General features: G+C 48.8%; 1 protein-coding gene across 5 annotated transcripts in view; it reads right to left on the reverse strand.

Moving 5' to 3' along the window:
• COPS8 (COP9 signalosome subunit 8) overlaps window positions 1–19,326 on the reverse strand; it is a 430,770-nt gene that overhangs the window by 377,834 nt on the left and 33,610 nt on the right. The window contains exon 2 of one of the 5 annotated variants that reach the window (XM_033944268.1): window positions 16,404–16,430. The exons of the other annotated variants lie outside the window; for them this stretch is intronic. Within the exon in view, the coding sequence (XP_033800159.1) occupies window positions 16,404–16,429 (26 nt within the window). The 5' untranslated portion in view covers window position 16,430. The remainder of the gene's footprint in view (window positions 1–16,403; window positions 16,431–19,326) is intronic. 5 annotated transcript variants of the gene reach the window in all.

A 19,326-nucleotide genomic window follows, 5' to 3' on the forward strand; every position in this document is an offset into this window, starting at 1 on the left:
AACCCGGGGAGGTGGGTGGGACTTAAGAATATCTGCCTGCTGTCCCTGGATAACACCTGTTACGGTAAGTAACTGTGCTTTATCCCAGGACAAGCAGGCAGCATATTCTTAACACATGGGTGACCTCCAAGCTAACAAAGAGGGAGGTGGGATGGTTGGCCATTAGGAAAACAAATTTTGTAACACAGATTGGCTGAAGTGTCCATCCCGTCTGGAGAATGCATCCAGACAGTAGTGAGTAGTGAACGTGTGAACTGAGGACCAAGTGGCCGCCTTGCAGATTTCCTCGATGGGCGTGGAGCGGAGGAAAGCCACGGAAGCAGCCATAGCTCGGACTCTGTGGGCCGTGACAGTTCCTTCCAGTGAGAGACCGGCCCGAGCGTAGCAGAAAGCAATACAGGCAGCAAGCCAATTTGAAAGTGTCCGTTTGGAGACAGGACGACCCAAACGGTTGGGGTCGAAAGACAAAAAGAGCTGAGGGGCTGTTCGGTGAGCTCTGGTACGATCAAGATAGTAAGCAAGGGCACGCTTACAATCCAGCGTGTGCAACGCCTGTTCCCCAGGATGCGAGTGAGGCTTAGGGAAGAAGACGGGCAGCACAATGGACTGGTTGAGGTGAAAAGCTGAGACCACCTTGGGAAGGAATTTAGGGTGGGTGCGCAAAACAACCTTGTCATGGTGAAAAATAGTGAAAGGTGGGTCGGCAACCAGTGCATGTAGTTCGCTAACCCTCCTGGCAGAGGTGATGGCAATTAGGAAAAGCACCTTCCAGGTTAGAAGCCTGAGAGAAGTTGTGGCAAGAGGCTCAAACGGAGGTTTCATAAGAGCTGAGAGAACCACATTCAGGTCCCAGACGACAGGAGGAGGCTTGAGAGGCGGTTTGATGTTGAAGAGGCCTCTCATGAATCTGGAAACCAGAGGATGAGCCGTGAGAGGTTTTCCGAAAATAGGCTCATGAAACGCAGTGATGGCACTGAGGTGGACTCTGATGGAGGTAGTTTTGAGGCCAGCGTTGGACAGAGAGAGCAAATATTCCAAGACAGTTTCCACCGCTAAGGAGGTGGGTTCCTGATGATGCCGGAGACACCAGGAGGAAAATCTGGTCCACTTCTGATGGTAACATTGGAGAGTGGCCGGTTTCCTGGACGCGTCCAAAATGAGGCGGACCGGTTGAGATAGGTTCTCCGGAGAGGTCAGCCCGAGAGAAACCAAGCTGTCAGGTGGAGCGAAGACAGATTGGGATGTAGCAGAGACTGATGCTGTTGCGTAAGTAGAGTAGGAAACACAGGAAGAGGAATGGGCTCCCTGGAGCTGAGCTGGAGCAGGAGGGAGAACCAGTGTTGGCGAGGCCACCGAGGTGCGATGAGAATCATGGTGGCGTTGTCCTTGCGGAGTTTGGACAAGGTCCGCAACATCAGAGGAAGTGGAGGGAAGGCATACAGGAACCGATCCCTCCAATCGAGCAGGAATGCATCCGGGGCCAGACGGTGAGGAGAGAAGAGTCTGGAGCAGAATAGGGGCAGCTGATGATTGTGAGGAGCTGCAAAGAGGTCCACCTGTGGAGTGCCCCATCGAGCAAAGACGGAGAGCAGAGTCGGGGGGTCCAACGTCCACTCGTGGGGTTGAAGGATGCGACTGAGATTGTCGGCCAGAGAGTTCTGTTCGCCCTGGATATAGACCGCCCTGAGAAAGAGATTGCGGTCCGTGGCCCAGGTCCAGATGCGCAGAGCCTCCAAACAAAGGGGGCGAGATCCGGTACCGCCTTGCTTGTTTATGTAGTACATGGCGACTTGATTGTCCGTGCAGAGGAGGAGGACTTGAGGGCAGAGGAGATGTTGGAAAGCCTTGAGGGCGTAGAACATGGCTCTGAGTTCCAGGAAATTGATGTGATGACGACGTTCCTGTGGGGTCCAAAGACCCTGGGTGCGTAGATCTCCTAGGTGAGCTCCCCATGCGTAGGGGGACGCATCTGTGGTGATGATCATAGAGTGGGGGGGCAGATGAAAAAGCAGACCCCTGGAAAGATTTGAGGAGTTCAACCACCATTGGAGAGATTGCTGAAGAGATGATGTCACAGATATGGGATGAGAAAGAAGGTCCGTAGTCTGTGACCATTGGTTGGCGAGAGTCCACTGAGGCGTACGAAGGTGGAGGCGTGCCAGAGGAAGGACATGCACCGTCGAGGCCATGTGGCCCAGTAGGACCATCATCTGTCGGGCAGGGATGGAGGGGTGCCTGAGTACCTGACGGCAGAGATGGAGCAGAGTTCGCTGGCGATCGGAGGGGAGAAAGGCCCTCATTAGCGTGGTGTCCAGAACTGCTCCAATGAATTGAAGTCGCTGGGTGGGAAGCAAGTGCGACTTGGGGTAGTTGATCTCGAACCCCAGGAGGTGGAGGAGAGAGATGGTGTGATGAGTGGCTTGTAGCACGAGTTGAGATGAAGGTGCTTTCACCAACCAATCGTCCAAGTAGGGGAACACTTGGAGGTTGTGAGACCTGAGGAAGACCGCTACCACTATAAGGCACTTGGTGAAGACCCTGGGTGAGGAAGCGAGGCCGAACGGTAGCACCTTGTACTGATAGTGATGGTGCAGTACCTGGAACCGCAGGTAGCGGCGAGAATGTTGATTGATGGAGATGTGAGTGTAGGCCTCTTTGAGGTCCAGGGAACATAGCCAGTCGTGTTGAGAAAGAAGAGGGTAGAGCGTGGCAAGGGAGAGCATTCTGAACTTTTCCTTGACCAGACACTTGTTGAGGTCCCTGAGATCGAGAATGGGACGGAGGTCTCCCGTCTTTTTGGGTACCAGAAAGTAGCGGGAGTAGAATCCCTGCCCCCTTTGATCTGGAGGTACTTCTTCGATGGCATTGAGAAGGAGGAGGGATTGAACCTCCCTCAGGAGGAGGGGGGTTTGAGATGAGTTTGAAGCAGACTCTACGGGAAGGTTGTCCGGAGGTGGAGTCTGGAAGTTGAGAGAGTAGCCGTGGCGGATGATGTTGAGGACCCACTGGTCCGATGTGATGAGTTCCCAACGGCTGGAGAAAATGGTGAGACGACCCCCGATGGGCTGTGGGAGAGGTAGCAAGGGTGGATGACTGGCTATGCCCTGGAGAGAAGAGTCAAAAGGGCTGAGATTGTTTAGCAGGCTGAGGAGGCTTAGAGGGTTGAGAGGCCTGAGATCGAGCCTGAGCGTGATGTTGCTGTTGACGGGGCCGCCTAGATTGCTGGGGAGGCGGATTGAGTGGCCTTGCTGAGAACCTCCGTTGATAAGATGTTTGTGGCCGATAAGGTCGGGTAGGCGGTGCCTTCTTTTTCGGCTTGATCAGTGTGTCCCACCTGGTCTCATGGGCAGAGAGTTTCTGGGTGGTGGAATCCAGTGACTCTCCAAAAAGCTCATCCCCGAGACAGGGGGCGTTGGCCAGACGGTCCTGGTGGTTGATGTCCAGGTCGGAGACTCTGAGCCAGGCCAGGCGACGCATGGCTACGGCCATGGCCGAGGCCCGAGAGGTGAGCTCGAAGGAGTCGTATATCGAGCGGACCATATACTTGCGCATTTGGAGAAGGCCAGAGATGTGCTGTTGGAATAGCGGGACCTTGCGCTCAGGTAGGTACTTCTGGAGAGCAGACAGCTGTTGGACCAAGTGTTTGAGATAGAAGGAAAAATGGAAGGAATAGTTGTTTGCCCTGTTGGCAAGCATGGCATTTTGGTAAAGCCTCTTGCCAAACTTGTCCATTGTCTTACCTTCTCTGCCAGGAGGGGTAGAGGCATAGACACTGGAGCCCTGAGTCTTTTTTAAGGTGGATTCCACCAGAAGGGACTCATGGGGCAATTGAGATTTGTCGAATCCAGGAATAGGGATGACACGGTAAAGGTTGTCCAGTTTACGGGGAGCTCCCGGTACCGTGAGGGGATTTTCCAAGTTTTTGTAGAATGTCTCCCGTAGGATATCATGCACGGGAAGCTTGAGGAACTCCTTAGGAGGTTGCTCAAAGTCTAAGGCTTCTAAAAAGGCTTGGGACTTTTTGGAGTCAGATTCCAGGGGAAGGGACAGAGCAGCAGACATTTCCCTCAGAAATTTAGAAAAAGAGGACTGTTCAGGTTTAGAGGTGGCATCAGGTGCCGATGGTTCCTCATCAGATGAGGAGGGATCCTCCTCGGTACCGAGGGGAGTCTCCTCCCATAAATCAGGGTCCCTGACCTCTGGTGCATGTCGGGACACCGGGGTGGAGGGTGCGGTGTGGCGAGTCTTGGACAAAGATTTACCAGAGCGCACCGAAACGGTACCGGGGGAGGACGATCGGCGTCGTTCTCGGTCCCGAGAAGAGTGCCGTACCGCCTGGTGCCGAGGAGGATCCACTGTGGGTTGAGAATGAACCACTGGATCATCATGAAGGTGTTGGGCCGAAAGGATCGGCATAGAGGTGTTTACCGGTACCGAAGGAGTGGATACCGGGGGCTCGGTGCGGGGCTCGGGCCGGTCTGGTACCGGAAGGAGCGGTGCCAGGATAGAGGGTAGCAGTTGTTCAAGTTGTTTCTTCAACTGCTCCTGAAGCTGAGTTTGCAGGATGGCCGAGATACGGTCATCTAAGGGTGGCATCGGAACCGCTTTCTTTTTCTTCGGTTCCTTGGATGCCGCTCCACGCCCCGGCGATGAGGAGGCCGATGACGAGGCACTCACCGATATCGGGGCAGAGCGTTTACGGGACCGGTGCGATGCCGGTAGGGACGGTGTCGCCACCGTAGCAGGAGGGCGCTCGAGGGAAGAGGAAGGCTTCTTAGCCGGCTTACCTGGCGCCAGTGGCGCCGACGCGGGGTCGGTCGGTGTCGAGCTGGACGGTGCCGATTTTTGCGGTACCGCCGTTGAAGGTGAGGAGTCCATCGCCGACTCGGTGCCGAAGAGAAGAGTTTGCTGTATTCTTCGGTTTTTAAGAGTTCGTTTTTGCAAAGTGGCACAGCGGGTGCAGGAGTCCGCCCGATGCTCCGGACCCAGGCACTGCAAACACCAATTGTGTGGGTCAGATACGGAGATCGGGCGTGCACACCGCTGGCACTTCTTAAAACCGACCTGCGGGGGCATGAAGGGGAAGATAGCCTCCGCAAAATCGAAGTCCGAGGCCTGTATAATGGCAACAGGCCCCGCCGGGGCAAAAACGAAAGGAAAAGGAAAAAATCCAAGTTTTTTTTTTTTTTTTTTGCAATTCAAATAAAAGGTAAACCCGAAGGTAGAAGGAGAAAAATTTAGAAAAAAAGCGCGAGCGGGAAGGCAAAAAGTGATTTCAACGGCCGTTGAAAAAATACACGCGTCTTCTTCGCTCCGCGGAAACGAAGAAACTGGGGACCACGCTCTCCTCCGTCGGGCGGGAAGGCACTCGCGCACGCGCGGTGCGGCCAACTAGAAACTTCTAGTTAAAAAGGTCCGTACCGAGGGCTCCGTCGGTGACGTCACCCATGTGTTAAGAATATGCTGCCTGCTTGTCCTGGGATAATCTAAATTACCTCTTACAGCAGCTTCACTATTCCAGCTGCTGTAAGAAGGTAATTTAGATTCGCGGCTACAGGACAGGGATTTTGTCCGACCGGGCCTGTTCTGTTGTTGGTCGGGTACAAAAGCGCCACAAAGGTGGAGGCAAGGAGGGAGGAAAGGTGGAGTGGAGGAGAAAAGACGCTTAAGGGGGGAGAAGGCCGCTGAAATCACTGGGGAAGACAAAGGGGTGGAAAAGAACGCTGAAAGGACATGGGGTAAACGGGAGGAAGGGGGGGGAAGGACCCTGAAAGCACTGGGGAAGACAAAGGGGTGGAGAATGCCACTGAAAGGACATGGGGAAAACAGGGGTGGGAGAAGGCCGCTGAAAGGACATGGGGAAGGCAGAGGGGGGAGAAGGACGCTGAAAGGACATGGGGAAGGCAGAGGGGGGAGAAGGACGCTGAAAGGACATGAGGAAGGCAGAGGGGGGAGAAGGACGCTGAAAGGACATGGGGAAGGCAGAGGGGGGAGAAGGACGCTGAAAGGACATGGGGAAGGCAGAGGGGGGAGAAGGACGCTGAAAGGACATGGGGAAGGCAGAGGGGGGAGAATGATGCTGAAAGGACATGGGGAAGGCAGAGGGGGGAGAAGGACGCTGAAAGGACATGGGGAAGGCAGAGGGGGGAGAAGGACGCTGCCTGACAGGACATGGGGAAGATGGTGGGGGAGAAGGACACTGAAAGGAAATGGGGAAGAGGGAATGGGAAGAAGACGCTGGCAGGGAAGAAGACAGAGGTGCCAGACTATGGGGGGAGCGGAGGGAAAAAGATGGGTGCCAGACCAATTTGGGAGGGGGGAGAAAGGGAGAGGCACAGTAACAGAGCAAATGGAAGACACAGAGAGAAGAGAGGCAGTGGATGGAAGGAATTGAATGAGAACATGAAGAAAGCAGAAACCAGGCAATAAAGGTAGGAAAAAAATTCTTTTTTTTTTTCTTTTTTTTTGCTTAAGGATAAAGTAGTATATTAGTTGTGTTGATAAAAATTTATAAACATTAGAGGCTCTGGTAGAAACCCGTTTACAAAGTATGTATTCTTCCCAATTAATATTTCCAAATTCATAAAGTCTTTTTGCTTATTTTTAAATGGGTTTCTACCAGAGCCTTTAATTCAGTAGCATAATTAAATGAAATAACTATTTCTGTAGTTTATAGGGACGGGCGGGGACGTAGGTGATTCCTCGCGGGGACGGGTGGGATTTCTGTCCCCGCGCAACTCTCTACTCTGGATTCATCTGCTGCGTCTAAGGGAAAGAAAATTAACAGGTAAGAACAAAATTTTTCCTTCCCTAGCAACAACAGCAGATGAATCCAGAGACCAATGGGATGTAGCAAAGCAATCCTCAATCTGGGTGGGAAGCAAACGCCGCCTCCACAACAACCGAAGCACAAAACCCCACATGCGGAGAGAAAGCACTCTCGGAAGACCAATTAGCCGCGAGACAAATCTCCTCCAAGGAAAAACCTCTGGGCCGAGCCCAAGAAGTAGCCATCGCTCCGGCGGAATGGTCATGAAGTTCTTTCGCCAATCGCTTCCCTGCCAGCAAGCAAGCATAAAGAATGTCCTTCTGGACCCATCGAGCGATGGAGGCTTCGGACGCCGCCATACGTTTGAGGCGTCCCTTGAAGAATACACAAAGGAGATATAAACAACTAAAAGTCGTTAGAAACTGAGCTCGCGGAGAACGCTACGTACATACCAAAAAATGCAGTGAATAAAAGCACTGCTCCCAATTTCTCCTCCCAGGAAGAAGGAAGGAAAAGCGAGCATGACATAAAAGAAAGGATGATACCCCCCTAGAAATAAATAGTGGTACCATCCGAACTGATACCCCCATATTTCGGAAATCAGAAATAGGAATCCCCACTGAACAAGGCCTGCAACATAGAAAACTGCAGAGTTGAAGCTATGGCCACAAGAAACTCCATGTTCAACAGCACAGCCCTTTAGAGTCCCAAAATACAAGGATGAAATGAAGCCTTCGGTAAACTGAGAAGAAGTACGTGAAGACTGTACTCCAAACCGGGCTTTCTAAGAGGCGCATGAATATACCTCTGTTTAGGAACTGAACTACATGAAGCTGAGAAGTAAGCGAAGAGCAATATATCTAGCCCATGTAACAAGCCAAGAATGACACTAGAAGCTGAAGGGAATAGAACGCTAAGCCCTCGGCAATACACTTGTGCCAAAAAGGAACTCTGGAGTGGTTCAAACGTTAAGAAGCACCCAAGAAAGGAAAAAATCTCCAAAAGGAAGCAGAAGCCACAGGAGAAGATGTCCGTAGCACCTGGATAAGAGAAGAAACAACCTGCTTCGCATAACCCTTACACGTCAGCCAAGATTTTTCAAAAAACTAGGTCGTAATACTAAAGTAGTACAAATATCCATGTTGCTCGGACCCTAGGCGAGCAAAGCCAGAGATACCAGGAAACTTCTTAGTCCGGCTGTCGAAAGACTCATCAAATCCACATAGTAAGGATAGCGCCACCAATCCAGAGATTCTACAAATACTGTGCCCGGAAAGCGAGCTCGAGATGGCAAATCCAAGCCATCATCAGCCAGCGGAAAACACTGAAAAAGAGAAGGCAGAGGCGAGAAAGGAGCCATGCAGCTACCCCCTCTAACTCCCACTCCCTGGGCTCGCCGAAGAAACTAGGAAGCTTAGAATTGAGAGACGAGGCCATGAGGTCTAGGTCAAGGAGATCTCACGTCCATAAAAAGAGCTGGACCGCCTGAGCCACAAATCTCAATATCCAGGATGCAGAAGATTACACTATTACTAACATGCACACTTTCCAGAGCGTACACAGCGCTGTACACTAACATACAAGAAATGGGCCATGCTCAGATTCCGCAGAGAGAAAATCTATCCAAACACTTATCCTGATCCATAAAAGGATCTGCCAACAGAAGACGAAGATGAGAGTCCACCCATTGAAGCAGAACAACTTCACCTGCCAACTGAGTACAACAACTACTGCCCAAGCTGTAGAGAAATACCCCCATCCTAATACTGACCAAAAGGACCCTCAGCGGCAATCCGGAAGAATGATCTGAAGCTCCAGAAAAGTAGCCTGACCCTGCTCAAGAGTAGAAGAATGAACAAGTACTGAGTCGCCTCTGAAGACCAGACTCCTGGAGCTGAGGATGGAAGCCATCGAGCCCCCCAACCCAACAGCCCGGGATGGTCGGTGGTCATGAGCTAGTCCAGCAAAGACTGAGGCATGCCTTGAAAAGAGAAATCATACAGAGCGATGCAGGAGGAGCATACCAAATAATTGGAGCCTGAGAAACCGGGAACCACCGGAACAAAAGCGACTGCTGTAGCGTAAGAAGGGGAAAGCAAGTCGAAGTTCCCAGTGGAGTCAGCAATATGGATCCCAGAAACTGTACAGAATCCTATACTCTTGGTCATGGTAAGCGAAGAAGAATACCAATCTGAGACCGAGACCCCACGCCCAAGTCTCCGGAAAGAAACACGTCTCTCCTATATGCAGTGTTCTCCCTAGCGTGTTTTAGCCGGGCGCTGCGCCCAGCTAATTTAGGTGAGCGCCCGGCTGTCATCTTGCATCCGCACCACCAGCATCAAAAGCCTGACTGCAGAAGGGAGCCGGCCAGAAAACTACCGTCGGAGGGAGAGAGAAGCTGGGCCGCACAAAACTCCTTGTCGGGCCGCGGGTTGGACACCCCTGGAGTAGAGACAGGGAAGAGGATTGGTGCGCGGCTTGCAAAAAAAATGTGTCCCAAGAACCAAAGTGGCTGTAGGAGTCCTGAGACTCGGACTGGAGTTTCTGAATTATTAATTGGTGAAATTGGTGAGTATTTTGGGGTATTTCATATATGTGGTCTTGAATAAACTCAGAACTTTGTATAAGGGATTGAAACCTTCATATACAGTACAAAATGGGAACAGACCAAAATAACTTGATCCATTTCTTTAAATTTATTTCTAATTTTTGCATTGGCAGTTATGACTGTTTGAATGACAATCACTCTATCCAAAAGGAAGAAGACTAAAAATTATTCCCAGAGGATAGTTCCTCATGTAGAGAGATAAAAGTTCACTGCACACAGCTGGTGGAAATGCCCAGGTGCTCTAGAAAAACCAGGTGCTCTAGAGCAGTGTTCTTCAACCGCCAGTCCGTGGACCGTTGCCAGTCTGCAGACATTTTCTGCCGGTTCACAGGGCTGGCATGTCCATCGGGCCCAAGACAGCGTTCTTCAGCCGCCAGTCCACAGTGCGATCAACGCGGCGTCTTCGGGCCAGTTTCCTGAGTGCTGCAGTGCACAAAGCCAAGGGAAAAGGCTCCTCCACGCGGCCTGCGCTTGAACCGGAAGCCTTCTCTCTGACACCACAACGTCAGAGGGAAGGCTTCCAGATGAGGCGCGGGATGCATGCGAGGAGCTGCTGCCCACAGCTTTGTGCAATGCAGCACTCAGGGAGCCGGCCCGAAAATGCTGCATTGATCGCAAAGTGGACCGGCCCAAAGATAACACCGGGGGGCAGGCCAGAAAAGGCACATGGAGGGAGAGAGACAACAACGGTAGGGGAAATGCTTTTATTTTTTTTAATTTAGTGATTGATTTGTCTGATCAGGAAGAAATGCATTTGTTTGTTTTCCTCTGAGGTTGTACTGCTTGCAGAGCCTTGCATCTTAGGGTATGTAAATATTAGTACTTTTAATTTTTGGTCCTGCATTTGCATGGGGTTATCTGTTTTATGGTAGGAATGAATGTTAAAAAGCATACGGTGTGCTTTGTGTATTTCAATTTTGTGGTTAAGCATTATGTGCTGTTAATACAATTATATTGTGTGTTTATATGAAAAATGAATGGAACAAATGGTGTTACAATTAGTACTATTATGGGGGCGGGGTTTGGGGCAGAGATTGAGTGGAGATGGGCATGACTTATCCAAGTGTTCTTCAACTGCCGGTCCATGGACTGGTGCCAGTGCCCAAATAATTATTTTATTTCCGCCGGTCCATAGGTGTCAAAAGGTTGAGGAACACTGCTCTAGAGATCCAGATCAATTGTAGATACATTTGATAACTCTTCAAAAGCATTCTAGAAATGGTCTAGTTCATCGTACCTGCATAATCCTGATACCCTGCACAGAATTTATAGCATTGGTGTGGAGGAAGAGGGAAAGAGATATTTGAAGGGAGAACTGTTGGGAAGAGAAAGGAAGAAATGGTGGACCTGGGGAAGGGAGGCAGGCAGGCAGGGGGAGAGATGGGATAGGGTCAGTTGGGAAGAGAAAGGGAGAGAAGTTGGATCTTGGGATGGGAAGGAGGGAGAAATGTTAGGTATGTGGATGGAAGGCAGAGATGCAGCATCTCTCTTTTTTCCCCCTCCATTTCATTGTTCAGCATCAAAGGGGGAGGGAAGAAGAAAACAGAAAAGAGGGAGCAAAATGTTGGACCATGGAGATAGAGGAAGAGAGATGGACCCATGGGAGGGCAGGAGGGAAGATAGCTGGGATAAGAAGATGCTAGGCAGGAGATGGAAAGAAAGGGACAGGGAGTTACAATCTGACCAGTGGAGAGAGGGAGGGGAATTCTGAAAGTGGTGAGCCATATGGATGAGGTCAAAAGGGAGATGACAAGATGAGTGAGTACAGTGGTAGAAATGTGGTAATGGGGAGTAGATAGAAGGAAATAGGCTGGGAAAGGAGTGAGATGGGAAATGGGAGAGCTAGGGACTGAGAGAAGATGGAGAATTGAGAGGTAGCTGAACATTTATAAAGAAGAAGGGTAAGAAAGAAGGCAAGATTTGAGTGGACAGAGGCAAAAAAGAGAAAAAGTTAAGAAGGCTGAAAGGGAAAAATCAATACATTGGAAACAGGCATAAGGAAAGAATGGAACAGTATTGAGAGGAGAAAAACTGGACAGCAAACATTGGAAAGAGAATTAGTAGAAGATCGACAAAAAGCAGAAAGAGAAACTGGGACCAAGATGATGGAAAAACAAAACATCCAGACAATAAGGTAGAAAAAATTGTTTTATTATGAATTTATTAACTGGAATATGTTAGCTATGGGATATGTGCATCACAATTATTTTTGTATTCAGTGGCGTAGTCATATACAGCTGATTTGGAAGAGGGACTGGAGCCCAAAATTAGTGGAGGGGCACCAAAGTTTCTCCCTGCCTGAGTGCAATTTATAAATACTTGAGCTAGTAGAGATTCCCAAGCCCTGCCAACTGAAGACATCTTCCTCCAGACTGGCAACTCAAAATCTCCAAGCTTTGCAGTCAAAGGCAATATCCTCAAGCTGCCCCTGCTTTCATGCATACATGAAAACCAAGGGGGGGCAGGGAGGAGGCCCAAAAAAGCAGTAATATTTACCCTGATTAAACGATCCTCCACGTGCACTGCTGAAAGCTGATTCAGCATCCCCACTCTGATGAGGCTCACCTCTGAAGAGGCTCACCATAGCTGGAATAGAAGTGAATGGGAGAACCAGGAGCGCGCATTCCTGCTCATGAGAGTGGGGATGCGGAAGCCTGTGGCTGCTCCCACTGTCAGGATCACTCAGCCAGAGTAAGAATTACTGCTTTTTTGGGTTCTTCTCCACAGTGTCCCTTTAATGAAGGTTTATTATTAGATACGTACATCTTCTATATTAGTGATTGCAAATTTGGGACCTGCTCAGCCTTTTTTTTTGCTCATCAGCTAGTGTTAGTGTTGGTGTTTGTGCAGACCCAGAAAATTTTTTTGTCCAATGTGGCCCAGGGAAGCCAAAAGGTTGGACACCCCTACCCTACTTCTTCACCGTGAGCAGGGAGGGGTAACTTTCATAGCGTTCCAGGTCGTGGGCCAACCCTCTTCCCCACTCCTACTCCTTCACTGTAAGCAGGGAGGGTTAATTTACATAGCATCAAATTTGCACCAACATATTTCCCCGTCCCGCCCCACCCGGCTATTTTTTTGTGCCACCCGGCTAGAAAAAATTTCTGGGGAGAACACAGTATATGAATAAAAACATCACCCCGATATACCTATAAATAGTACAGGAGAAAAGAGCGCTGTGCAAATTCAAAGATGCACGTATAAAGAACTGAGGAAAAGATACCACCCTTTTCGTGTCAGTCAAATGGCCCGACTGGAAGTCGTCCGAATCAAGCAGGCAGTCAAGAAGAAATTAGATGAATCGCCTGGTAGCGCCAAAACGGTACCACCGCCCACATCACCTAAAACGTTCGTGAAGCCTTGGGTAGGCGAAATGGCATGTGCCAAAACCGAAAGCACTGCTCCAAGAGAGGCAGGCAAACCAAGTGCCGATTCGGAGTCCATAGAGAAAATGTAAATATACTCCCAGGTTGTCTGCAGAAATGTGTAACCCCGAGAAACTAATTCAGCAGAATGGGCAGAAACTATTGCAACATTTTATTTTTTCACTTTTTATTTTCCTCCATTAACGTTTCTTCTGGCAGTTCTGGAGCTTCAAAAGTGATAAAATCTTCCAGGCTAGGTGGTGAGGTACCATAAGACATATACTTCAGGTTGGGAACTGCTTCTGCTCCAGGAGGAGTGGATCCCATGTAAATAGCAGGAGGGGAGCCCATGAACACACGGCCACTGCTTGAACAGAGTGAGCCCCCAGAGCTGTTGGATCCAACTGTATGGGAAGGAAAGATGCAACATTTACTTTGCTTGCTTATCTTCTTAAGCTATCTTCTAGCAGCACTAATGTGCATCCTTAAATGGTAACGGGGATGGGACTTGATATACCACTTTTTCTGTATGGTTTACACCAGAGGTTCTCAAAACGCAGTAGCGTAACATTGTCAGGGGTTATGTGGCATCAGCACTATATGTCTCCCGACTTCCTCTGCCATTACATATGTCCCGCCTTCCTCATCTTCTCTCCCAAACCAGCAGCGGCAGCCCACTGTGTGCTTTTAACTTCCCCACAAAGCTGCTGCTAGTGTTAGTTTAGCCAGCGATTCCATCAGGCAGCCTCGGGGCCTTTGCTAGGCCAGCCCGCCTTCAATGAAAGAAGAAATTACATCATTAGAGGTGGGCTGGCCTAGCAAAGGCTGCCTGATGGAACCATGGCTAAACTAATGCTAGCGGCAGCTATGTGGGAAAGTCTCGGGCATCATGCAGTAAGTGGAACAACGTCCCTTAGTTCCCTAAGAACTACAAGAACTGTCCTGAGGACCAGTAACACTGAAAAGGGAAACACAAAACAGAGACTCCAAGAACGAACTGGAAACCTGAGGAGGATGCAAAGTTGCAAGCATCCTGAAAAATCTTCACAGCCCCCTGACCTGACATTATAGCGTCTTCTCCCTCATGAGAAAGCCTGAAGAGTCATTGGAAGAAGTCAAGATCCCCTCAGAATGAAGTGCAGACGGTCAGGGAATGGCAGGATGAGACTGTAGGATCTGCAAGAAGATTCTCCTAGGAAAAATCAAGTTTCACAATGTAAAGAGGAATATACTGGAACCATGAAAACAGTACTAACCCCATGCAATATGAGCGAAATACGTATGTCCTTTAAAGTGAATACGTACTAGACTCAATCAAGATGCTGCATCTACCGCCCCGTGGAAAACAACAGCATCCTTACAGGTATCAGACAAAGCTCACATCGCTAATGAGAGCTTCAGGGATGAGCTAACAGCCACATAGCGCATGATCCTCCGCGGGTTTGATAGAATAGGTAACTGGCTCCTGGTTAAAAGGAGCTGTACAGCCCTTCCTGTCTGGTCGGGGGGCCCGTCTAGCATGTGCCATGAGAAAATGGTGACAGGAGAAACCAGCGTGATAAGCATGGAAATCTGAAGTCCAGGCCCCCTCAGAAATAGAGAAAGAGAGTCAGTGTCATTATGCCCTTAGAGACAGCCCGAACTTGGAAACTGTTTGTACTACCTTTAGGCATATATATCCTGTGCCACTACTAGACACATGCAGCTCAGCACAGAGGCCAAAATAAGGACAGTTACCAACAGACAAAGGCTCAATCTGCAGGGACCCCAAGAGAGACAATGAGATACCTGTGTGAAATACAGGGCACTATCTTACTGCTGATCTCACCGTGCCGTGAGTTGCCGTATGTCGCCCCAGTCCGGAGACAAACAGAGACTGGGTGACCTAGTACAGGTCAGAGTCTCTCTGGTAAACCCCTTGAGTGCTAACCCCAGAGTCCGATTAAACAAGCAGCTTCCTTCAAGGGAGTACAGCAGGAACACAGACATAGACATATAAATCTGCCCAAGCTTGTCCCAAAGCTGGTGAAACACATACAACTTGTCTGATCCAGAAAGGAGAGAAGCCCCGGCATACCCTGACCAAAGTCAGCTGGAAACAAACTACCGGAACGCTGCAGCTCTCCCGCCATCGCCGGAGACCCAAGCGCACGCCTGATTCTTGCTGACACGTGGCCGCTGCATCAACACTCCTAGAAACATAGTCGGATTCAAGCCCCGCAAAATTTACCCTGCCGCGGCTTGCATAGAAAGAAAATCAGACTCAGGGAATAACCAGAATGGCCCACAGTGCCGGAAAAAAACTTGTCCCATCTCATGCGCGCTGCTATAAACCGGCACCTGCACATACAGCTGCACATGACCGTGACAAACACCGATGAAAGAGAGCCTCAGAATAAACAGGACTACTATTGCTACACTGAAACCCAACAATGAGAAAAAGTGCGAGCATGAAATCGCACCGCTACTGCCGCGCTGTAACCAACAAGGAAACCAAGCGCGTGCATGCAAAGGGCGGGAAGTCCCGGCTCCCTCCACGGATTTCTAGTCATAAAACTTAGCCTCAATAAAATATCCATTCCTTAAACATACGTTGATCGAACCCACATTACCAAGACTCCCAAACAGAACCTGAAGTTCAACCGACAGTAAAAAACCAGACATACTCACAAGCTTGTTGATAGGGCCGGTTGAAGCCAGTTAAAGCTGGTTGATCAGCAGTAACCGAGCAGAATGCAGCAACTGTGGTCTCTTTTTTTTTTTTTTTTTTTTTTACAGAGAAGGAAAAAAAGAAAAAAATTGAGACCGTCAGACCCTCTAGCAATGGAGGGAGGGTGAGGCAGGGACCTGGGGGGACCCAGGTGTAACACCTAAAGCCGGCACCGTTCAGCCGGACACCCCTGTCTCACTGAAGAGAAAATCTCAACAGGAGAAATAGCATTGCCAGCTCACTGAAGAGAAACCTCAACAGGAGAAAATAAAGTTCCAGTCACAGCCAGAATTCAGGAGCTAGTTGAATAGCGACCTCTTCCTAATGGGAGATAGAGAATACTGGATAAACAGGAGGAGTGCCTGTTAATCAGTTTCTCTATCTCCGCCTGCTGGTAGATGTGGGCTATCCCATTGGTCTCTGGATTCATCTGCTGCTGTTGCTAGGGAAAATGAAGTTAATGCAATTAAATCCCCAGAACTGAAGACGGTTAAAGAAAGAAAGAAAGAAAATGAGGTTAATGCAATTAAATCCCCAGAACTGGAGACGGTTAAAGAAAGAAAGAAAGAAAATGAGGTTAATGCAATTAAATCCCCAGAACTGGAGATGGTTAAAGAAAGATATTGTATTCAAAGAAAATTAAAGTACAGTAAAACCTTGGATGGAAAGTTACTTGGTTTGCCACTGTTTTGCAAGACATTTTATTAAATTTTAATTTAATATGCAAGCAATGTCTTGCAATATGAGTACATACAGGATACACAAGTCACAACATCAGAACTGAGCCAATGGTTCTTATCTCTCTGACACTACAGGAGTGTAGTGACTGTTCTAAATGAGCTAGGTCTTGCAATACAAGCACGTATAGTATTTTGTATTTAAGTTTTTGTGTTGTGGAACAAATCGTCTGAGTTTCCATTATTTCCTAGAGATTTCATTCTTCGAACTTACCGTATTTTTTGCTCCATAAGATGCATCCTAGATTTAGAGGAGGAAAACAAAAAAAAATAAAATAAAATAAAATTCTGAACAAATTCTCCCTGCCAGGCTCTGCACCCAACCACACACTCCTTGCCAGGCTCTGCCCTATCCCCTCTCTCTCTGCCAGGCTCTGTACCCTGTCCACCCTCTGGTGGTCTAGTGATAGGCCAGGACAGCCTAGTGACAGGCAGGCAGTGAGGCGCCATACCCACCATGCATCCCAAAGTACTTTAAATCATCCCTCATACCCCCATGTACTCCCCGTACCTTAAATCATCCCCCAAACCCCCCATGTACCCCCCTATACCTTAAATCATCCTCTATACCCCCATGTACCCCTCCGTACCTTAAATAATCCCCCATACCCTCCAGGCCTAGTGACAGGCAGGCAAGCCCCATAGCCCCACGTACCCACCTGTACCTTAAAATCATCCCCCATAGCCCCAGTTCCTTTTTTAATCATAACCCCATGTACCTTTTAAAATCCCTCCCTCCCTCCCTAGACAGCTGTCTTGGTATTTTAAACAACCCCTCACCCACTCCCCGGTACCTTTTAAAATCCCTCCCTCCATAGACAGCTGTCTTAGTATTTTAAACATCCCCCACCCCGGTACCTTTTAAAATCTCTCCCTTCCTAGCTGTCTCCTCCTATTTCCCGGCCAGCGGTGCGGAGGTCAGGAGCAAAATCTTTCCATGTTCCCGCCTAGTCCCACGCTGCATCGTGGAAAGCTTTGCTCCTGACCTCAGCGCTCTTCTAACCTGTGCGCCGCTAGCTGAGAAATAAGAGGAGAAAACTAGCAAGGGAGGGATCATGTTGGACCACCAGGTTATTTGTAACAAGGTATCACGGCGAACAGTGGGGGGTTTGGGGGTTTTAAAAAGGTGTGGCAGGCATGTGGGGGGTGGGATGTTTTACAAAGGTGCAGCAGGTGTGCGGCTGCGGCGCAGCGGGCAGGGTGCTTTTAAAACGGTACGAGGTACATTTTTTTGTACCCTCTCTACATAACATACAGAGATTTCCACCCACTTTTGGGTGGGAAAAAGTGTGTCTTATGGAGCAAAATATACGGTACATTAGACATATGAACGATACCTTTTTTGGTTCAACAATTCAAATGTTTCTCGGTATATCTCAAGTAGAGAAGAAAAGACTTTTTGGTTTATAGACCAATGGTCTTGGCTTTGGAAGCATCTTTTGTTTTGAAATTTCATGTTAAATGCTGTGTTTCACTAGAAGAGAAATTTTTCTTTTTCTTAGAACCGAAACAATTGTTGGAATTTATTGTGGCTAAAGAAGGGGTGGGGGGGGGGAAGAGAGTGATTATTGGTTCAATAGTGTTACCTGCAGTTTAACGAACTGAATTTCAGGGTTTATTCGTCTAATCTGTCCCCATGATATAAGTAATTTCTTTCTTCTTTATTACTTCTGCTTGGATCACATTACTTGTGGACTAAATAATAAATAATGATTTCTTATACTTTTCACTCATAATGGCTGTTGGCCAACCTAGAGTGGGTGTTTTATTTCTAATCTCTATTCAAGTAGATTTACTTGTTTATATTTGAAAATGTGAATAAATAAAATAATTTTAAAAAATAATTGTGTAGGAACTAGTTGGGACAAATCTGACGCTCTGGAAGCAATAATGTTATGTGAAGATTATGGCTTCAGTGAAAAGAAAATGGCACACAAGGAGTCAAATGAAGAGAGTACTCAAATCAACATGCTGAGTGTAAAAAAAGGAAACAAGATAAAGTGACGCAAACTAAAAATAGTCAACTTAAAAGACCAATAAGCATGTACAGCAGGGGTCCCCAAAGTCAATCCTTAAGGGCCGAATCCAGTTGGGTTTTCAGGATTTCCCCAATGAATATGCATGAGATCTATGTGCATGCACTGTTTTCAATGCATATTAGAGAATAACACGGTGGCGGGTTACCCGCGGCTAGCTGCGTTTAGCCGCGGGTAGCCCGCCGAAACAGGGAAGAAAAAATAGTGGCCTCTGCGGGACGGGGACAAGGCCATTCACCGCCCCATGGAGCGGTGAATGGACTTGTCCCCGCAGTGAGGCAATCAAGGATCGCTCACTCCTCCTTACCGCCGGTTGAATTTCTGCCCGTCCGCACGAAAAAAAAAGCCTCCTTCCTTTTCTCCTGCTCTTACCGCCATGCTCATGCTGCAGCTACTAAAGCCGACAGGAAGTCTTTCCGATGTCAATTAGGATTTCGGACGTCAGAGAGGACGTTCTGGGCCAGCCAATCACTGACTGGCTGGCCCAGAACGTCCTCTCCGACTTCAGAATTGAGTCGGAAAGACTTCCTGTCGGCTTTAGTAGCTGCAGCATGAGCATGGCAGTAAGAACAGGGGAAAAGGAAGGAGGGAGGCAGCAGGCTGGCTTTGTCTAGGGAGGGAGAAAGGTAGGCAGGCAGGATTCGGAGGTGGGGGTGGGACAAGGTGTAGAAGGCAGTGAGAGGGACATAGGAAGGAGGCACTGGGGGCACTAAAGACATGGGGAAGGAGGCACTAAAGACAGGAAGGGGCACTAAAGACATGGGAAGGAGGCACTAAAGACATGGGAAGGAGGCACTAAGGACATGGGAAGGAGGCACTAAGGACATGGGAAGGAGGCACTAAGGACATGGGAAGGAGGCACTAAGGACAGGAAGGAGGCACCGGGGGCACTAAGGACATAGGAAGGAAAGAGGGAGGGAATAGAAAGGGACAATTCTTGGGCCTGAGTGCAGAAAGAAAGGATACACAGACAGAACAAAACGCAACCAGAGACTCATGAAATCAATCACCAGACAGCAAAGGTAGGAAAAATGATTTTATTTTCAATTTAGTGATCAAAATATGTCAGTTTTGAGAAGTTATATCTGCTGTCTATATTTT

Source organism: Geotrypetes seraphini, chromosome 5 (assembly GCF_902459505.1).
Source record: "Geotrypetes seraphini chromosome 5, aGeoSer1.1, whole genome shotgun sequence".
NCBI lineage: Eukaryota > Metazoa > Chordata > Amphibia > Gymnophiona > Dermophiidae > Geotrypetes > Geotrypetes seraphini.